Here is a 7,189-nt window from a genome sequence, read left to right on the forward strand (position 1 = left end):
AGGCCTCTGATGTCGGCGTGCTACCATTAAGAGCCGATGCTTTGGTCGGGTCTTATTCATATCTTACGGAAGCATGATAACATCATTGAGGGCGTACATGAGGCCTTGCTGTCGCAATCCTGTCTGTTAAGATTAACGGGTCGATGTTAATACCCTCTTATCGTGTTACCTTGTCTAAATTCAATGCACGTCATGACATTGATTAGATTTTATTACCTTAATTGGCTTGTAAGCAGTAGGTAAGAGGCCTTTGGTGATTATGCTCTAGTCCTTTATATTGACATATTGAAGTTAATGCCCTCTCATTCGTGTTGCGTTGTCTAAGTTCAATACACTTATCAAGATATTAATTAAGATCTATTAATGTATTTGGCTTGTGTATGGTTAGCATCGGCTGGTCCTTATTGTTACGTTCTAATCTTTTAAGTTAGTAGATTGATGCCAATGCTCTCTCATTCGTGTTACCTTATCTGAGTTCAATACACTTATCAAGATATTGGCTAGATCCGTTAGCTTATCTATTAAGTACATAGTTAAAAAGGGCTCCCTTTTATGGCTGTTGTATTATAATGATTTATCTTAGCCCGTCAGCTGACATAGCCGATGGCACATACCATTAATGTTTTATTTACACCATATGCTTATATTAAATATCTATTTGCCATGGTGTTTATTCCAAGAACGTCTACCCATAAGTTTGAAAGACTTTGTCGCTGATCGGCTCAGGAATTTAATGTTTACCTTATCAATTTTCAGGTTAAATTGACTGGCACGCCTTGCACCACTCGCGAGCCGATTTGGAGCCTGCACTGGAGTTAAGCAGATCTCCCAAGTCCTCCGTGTTGTTCAATGCATAAGCCTGAGGTTCAGATTTTGCGTCAACACGTCCATGCTTGCTCATTATTTCGGACTCATCCCTGTTGTTGCAGCTCATAATAGTCTGATCATAGCACGTAGGAAAAGTAGGCCCACGAGAGCCTCAGTGCCATTTCCACCGGTGTTCGTGTGCCTCGCAGGTGCCGTTGCTACATTGACACTTTGCGTGGTCCGGCCATCAAATGATAGTTAGACATACCTCGCTTCAAGGATTGCCAGCCTCCGAGGGCTTCAGGTTACTCTATGCGAGTGCTAAAAAATTATCGATCGCTACATGCTATTTTGAACAGTGATATCCTGCCGCGTATACGCTAAATGTCGCTAGCTTCCGTCACATCATGTACGCAGTAGACGAATGGCAGTTCCAGCTCGGCGCTTGCTCGGGGGGTGTGGCCCCAACCTTGATGGTCATGTGCATCCTACGCGTGGAGGATTCCAGGAATCGTCCTTGCCTCATGATTGTTTCGGCACGCTGTCGCTTGCCGCCCCCTTCCATCTCCGCCTACGGACCTCACCCCAATGCTCGTATGCACCGTCGCTGCCGCTGTCGCCTGCACTACCCCCTCTCCTCCATTGCCGCCCGCGCTGGCTGGGCCGACCCAACCCGTCGTTGTTGCAACTCAACAAACTCGACCTCCCCTAAGCTGTTCACTCCTAATGCCCTCCACCAGGTACAAGTTTTTGAATGCTCATGCGTCGTCCTCCCCTCTGATTAATGAGGCACTATTGGCTCAGCAGGTTAGGTGAGCGTGCAGATCCAGGAACTCATGGTACTACGGATGCCTTTATATGTGCTACCAGTGTCATATAGAATGACCTTCCATTCCAACTTTTGTTGAGTTTGAGTGCCTGTACACTCTACATTAGAGAGCGTTGTTATCTACATTTTATCTGTTCATCACCAATTACGCTGAAGCTCATCCTCCACAGGCGCAGCGTAGCATACCAATCTTGCTAGTACGCCTGCACCACTGAGCCGATAATTGCGTCGATGGACGCGTGGTCTATCACTGGAGCAGCAGCCATGCGAGTCTAAAACCCGAACCTAGGTGTCCGTGTGTATGCTTTAAAAGATAGGTTCCTAGAGCTAGTGGATCATTTTTCTCTGAAAATATGCAATTCGTGTAGCATTGTGGCGTGCTCTGTTTTTCTATTTGTTATGACTCGATAAACTTTTTTTCTTTAACGCACCAACCTGCTTACCTGCACATAAAGATAAAAACGGCTGAAGCAGCCTGTAGGTCTACCCTATTCAAAATGCACACGGCACACACAAATGCAGCTTAGCAGAAGCGATCCTCTAATTAAACATAACGAATTCAGAAGTTGAAGATGCAAACAGGCTACATAAGAATAAAAGTTATGGTTCATCTAGAATGAAGCCAAGGGTTATGAGATGCTACCAAAACAGTAGCATTTTCAGGTTGCCACACCAGGCGCTACAGACTGATGAGATGAAATCCTAGACCAACGCAATGCTGCTCTCGCCACCAGGAGGCTTCCGGACGCCGCCAAAGTAGTCTCGGGAAGCCACTTTTCCATCGGCGAAGATGTTGTTGCCACTCATTTCCCTCAATTTCGCCGTGCTCAGGGCCTTCTCTCCTGCACCAGGGGGCGCATCTTCTTTGAAGATGTTGTTTCCAGTCAGCTCGTGGAATTTCTGATCGTGAATCTTTTTTGCTGTCTTGACCACTGGTTCCTCACCGAAAACGATGTTGCTCCGACCTCCAGCAGGCTGCATATGCAACGATCATCAAAGTAAGTTCAGTCTGTTTAGGCAACAAGCCAATGATGTACTTATAAAATCTGCACAAATTGTTCCAGTGTAGACAGTTGGGCTTTTAAGCTTCCTTAGTGCCTAGTACATTCTCTTTTCCTTTTAGAATCAACACAGCCTTATCTTGTCAATAAAACCGTTACTTAATGGTAGAAAATGTTAAAGTCTATATATACACTCGTATGCTTCGACTAACATATTCATGATTTCAGTTCAGAAGGACTTCATTCAATCTAAGTGCTATACCATTTCAAGAAAAAATCAGCTTGTACTTTGGCGACTAATAAGAGATGAACAACTCATTCAACAAAGTGACGTGAAGTGAATATACAGAGTACCCCACAAAAGAAAAAATTGTTAGGATGAAAGGAGCCTCTCACATTGGATACTTTAACTGACGTGTGAATGCTTCTTGGCTGAGGTAGTGCAAAATCCAAGTTTCCTCGCAGTTCCAGATTGCGAGCAGCCAAGGGCCTAGCAGGAACCTCAGGGGGTGGTCCAAATATATCACTCCCACTCAGCTCCTTGCTCTTTGATTCTGAGATCTGCTTCGCCGTTTTAGAATCAGCTTCATTCTCCAGCGTGCCACTAAGCTCTCGTTGCTTCGCCACCTCAGGCAATGAGGATATCTTCTTGGGGGACACACTTCCCTCTGCGCTAAATGTTATCTGACTCATGCCAGTGACAGTCTGCTGTTATACAAAAGGTAACATACTTTAGTTAGAATTCAACCTGAGACATTTAGAACACACTATCCAAAATTAGTCACAGCAAAGCACTTAGCATTCTCAGATAGGTACCTAGGTACCCTAAAGAAGGACTAAACACATTTCTATCGGAAAATAGGTATTGGAGAGACATTGGCACTTGGCACTGGCAGACACGCTTCAGTTCAACGTGGCATAATTGATGCTAATGACTAGATAAGTACTTCAAAGAAATCTGATTGTAAACATCTAAATGTTTTCAGAGCATTGGAAATATTCACTACTATTTGCAGCAAGCAAGGTATTAGCGTACCTGATACATCCTCAAAGTAGTTTTGTTAGGAGGATTTGTTGCACCAGAACTAGCATCAGAATTATCAGTTTCACCGGACGCAGCAAATATTCCACTCCCAATCATCTCTTTCATCTTTGAGCCAGAGCACATTTTCCTGCCCAATGAAGTTATGTAGAGGTGGCTGGGGAAGTCAGAACTATGATAAATGAAATGTACTTAAAATATGTCTCCTTCGTATATACTGGAGGAAAAGGATTTATCTATCTGGTTATTCTTGCCAGTTATGAAAATAATTAAGTCCACATTTCAGTGGAACCATTGGGCAACTTCGTATACTTTCTTTAACCATTCTTCATGCAAATCGAAACTCAGAAAGAAAAAAATACAATATTCAGAGAATGCACATGCACCTATTTTTTGTGGTATTTTCCTGGTTGGGGAATTTCATGTTTTCAGCTGTGTTCATTTTTTCCTAAAATTTCAAGTGTGTAGTTTGTGGTTTTCAACTATGCATTTATCTTGGCTAAACGTAGAGGTTTAGATTAGAACACAGCACATTTTCTTTATGAAACATTTGATGACCAACATCAAGCAACCTGCTTTTCTACGCCACCTACTGCACAAATTACAGTTTCAAACAGGCTGCCATACTTGGCATTTGGCATACACTCCATATCTTACAAATATACAGGAACCGCTTTCCTGACATCAGCAACAAAAAAATAAGCGCTTGTGAGATTTCAAAATTACAGCACAGTAGAACATGTAATTTATTATTAGCACTGCAGAGCTGCAATTCTGCACTGCAGTGCCAAAGCTACAAGGCGTCAAGGCACCACCGCTAGATGCCCCAACGGCCCAACATAGTCAGCTAACCATGCATGGCTTCTCGTGAGTACAAATCTACAGAAAGTATGCTAGAATTTGAAACCACGGTCCAATAAGTCCAAACTTCCATTCGCAAGAGAAATCACGCAGCGCGCGGGACACCTCGACTCTTCACCACTTATCAGCGCAGATCGAGCGGATCAGGGCAGGAATCGCTCACCTCTTGGTCAAATCCTCGGCCTCATGCTCCGCGACCGGCGCGCCGAACATCGCGGGCGTGATCCCACCGACCGGCTAGGGGAGACAGAGAAGCAACGACGGTCAGTGGGCCGGAGCTGGCGGCGAAAGGGGGAGGGAGCTCAGCCGCATCGCGCGGTGAGAAAAACGAGGAACAGAGACGCGCGGCGCGGCTCAGAGGGTGGGTGGGTGGGTGGGTGGCGAGATCACCTTGAAGCCGGGGCGCGAGGCCGGAGGCGGGGTGGCTGCCGCCGCGGCGGGGCCCTCCTCCGACCAGGCGAGCAGGCCCGCCGTCGAGGCGTGCGTCTTCCGCACCGGCACCGCCCTCTCCATGCCTCTCAGTCTCTCTTGCTCTTGCCTCGCTCGCTCGCGTTTCGAGTTTTGAATTGCGGGTGCTCTGCTCTGCTACTCGGACAGTGGCCGCACTTTAGTCTCGGTGTGCTCGCGTTAGGCCAGTCTCACAGTTTCATTGCTGGGACTTATCTCTCCCGAAACTCCTTTTTCTCTCTCCTCATAAATAACTTGTCTAAGTCAGCAAAATTGATGATGTAACATGGAAATTAATACTAATAAAACTCTTCATAAAACTTCTAACGGCTTAGTACTGGTAACGGATAGTGACACCCACACCTCCATTTCGTGTTACTGACGCATGGGGTCAGAAAAACGCACCCTCGCTCGTCAGTGAATAATAAGGAGAAGAGTAAACTGCACCTAGCATACAACAACTTGTAAAATGTTCCATCTAGTACAATAACTTGTTATGTGTATGCAGACTAGTCCAACAACTTGTAAAATGCTCAATTTAGTATAATAACTTAGCAGGTGGTTGTAGATTGGTCCAACAACTTATAAAATGCTTAATTTCGTACAATAACATGATAAATTGGTGCACCTACAGTCCAAAAATTACAACAATAACATAATAAGCAAAGTAGATGGGCATGTACGTGAATTTTCTTCCAATGAATAATTCTTTTTTTTTAAAATTCATGTGACATGTTTGTTGCTTCTCAACTGTGTACATAACTTATTTGTTTTAAAAGTGAATAAAATTTTATAATTACGCTATTGGCATTAATGAAAGATTAAAGTCCATGAGAGATCCTGTGACTTATGTTTCTGCTCATGTATTCAATAACCATAGTGTATGTTTCTGCTATTTTAGCTCATTTTTACTTTTCTGAACGAGTACACGTGACTTTAAAAAATATTTATACCAAACTTCTAAAAGATGCTGTTAGTATGCATTACTATATTGGTTTTCTAGCTGAACAAAAATGCAACAGTGAGTTGAACTTATCATTATCAGTATTGAATATAAAATTAAATATTCCTAATTTAAATTAAATTATTGTATAAAATAATTAATAAGAATTTGTAACATTAATTTTCTAGATATATGGAAAGGTTCTAGTCGTGACATGAGTATTAATGATCAAATAGTGTTCAATAACTTGTTCCCATGCAAATATAGGCTGACCCAGCATTAGCAAACACGTTGCTTGCTACAACATTTGGACTATGTGTGCACCAATTTACCAATTTATTGCACTAATTTGAGCTTTTTACAAGTTTTCGACCAATCGGCTTAGAGGGTATAAAGATAACTACCCATTTCCAAAGGATTTCTTCTACTTGGGTCGGCAGAGGATTTCTTCTACTTGGGTCGGCAGAGGCACCGTGTTCATCGGGAGGTCTTGCGGGAGCAATTCGTCAGATGAAGTCTCGATGACGATCGGCTCTCCGGGGATGGCCGATGACGCGCTGGGATCAGCTACCTAAGAAGCAGAAGCGTCAAGTGAATACGGGGTGTATTAAATCAAGATGGCATCCATCTCTTTACCTCGGGAGGCTGTACAACCGATGACGGCTCGAAGGGGATGGCCGATGTGTCCAGGGTGACCTGTATAAAGATTGGTCGATATTAGTAAAAATTAAAAAGGAGGAGAAGTGCACTCGGAAGAAGAAAAGGTGCGCCAGAGAGCCGGGTGAAAAGGTGGAAGAAGACGGTGAAAAAGGGTGAATACTTATAGGATCACTCGAAGAAAGGGTAAAAATGGGATTTTGTCTACACCGTCTGCGCAAATTTCGAATAGGGGCGTTGACTGCAGGCGCTCTGTTCGAAGAAGGAATCATCAGGGAGGAGATTTCGGAGGCAGAGGATATTTTGTTGCATATTCTATTGCGTCTCTTCTGGAAGAAGGAATCGGAGTTGAGGTAATTTCGGAGCAAAAGATATGTTTCACTCTGAAACTGGGGGGAAGCAGTGGCAATTTCGGAGCAAAAGATATGTTTCAAAAGGAAAGGCAAGTGGCCGATGCGATTGATAAAAGCAGTGGCTAGTGCATCGGCCGATGAGGTTGTAGTGGTGCGTCCGATCGGCCGATGAAGATAACAGGGTCCGGTAGATGGGAAGCCAGGGTGGCTTGGCCGATGTGGTAAAGTGGGCCTAAATGGGCCGAGGTG

General features: G+C 44.0%; 1 protein-coding gene across 2 annotated transcripts; it reads right to left on the bottom strand.

The window, feature by feature from the left end:
- Positions 1–2,159: 2,159 nt before the first annotated feature.
- LOC117864870 (uncharacterized) lies at positions 2,160–5,150 on the bottom strand. Of its 2 annotated transcripts, none has more exons than XM_034749034.2 (5): positions 4,931–5,150; positions 4,704–4,777; positions 3,674–3,809; positions 3,034–3,342; positions 2,160–2,611 (listed from the first exon to the last, which is right to left on the bottom strand). In XM_034749034.2, the coding sequence occupies exons 1-5, from the start codon at positions 5,051–5,053 to the stop codon at positions 2,339–2,341; spliced, it is 915 nt and encodes a 304-aa protein (XP_034604925.1). In that variant the 5' UTR covers positions 5,054–5,150; the 3' UTR covers positions 2,160–2,338. The 2 variants fall into 2 exon arrangements, with proteins under 2 accessions (XP_034604925.1, XP_034604862.1); XM_034748971.2 differs by having other exon boundaries at positions 3,034–3,345; positions 4,931–5,147.
- Between the last annotated feature and the right edge of the window lie 2,039 nt (positions 5,151–7,189).

The sequence above is a fragment of the Setaria viridis genome, chromosome 1 (assembly GCF_005286985.2).
Source record: "Setaria viridis chromosome 1, Setaria_viridis_v4.0, whole genome shotgun sequence".
NCBI lineage: Eukaryota > Viridiplantae > Streptophyta > Magnoliopsida > Poales > Poaceae > Setaria > Setaria viridis.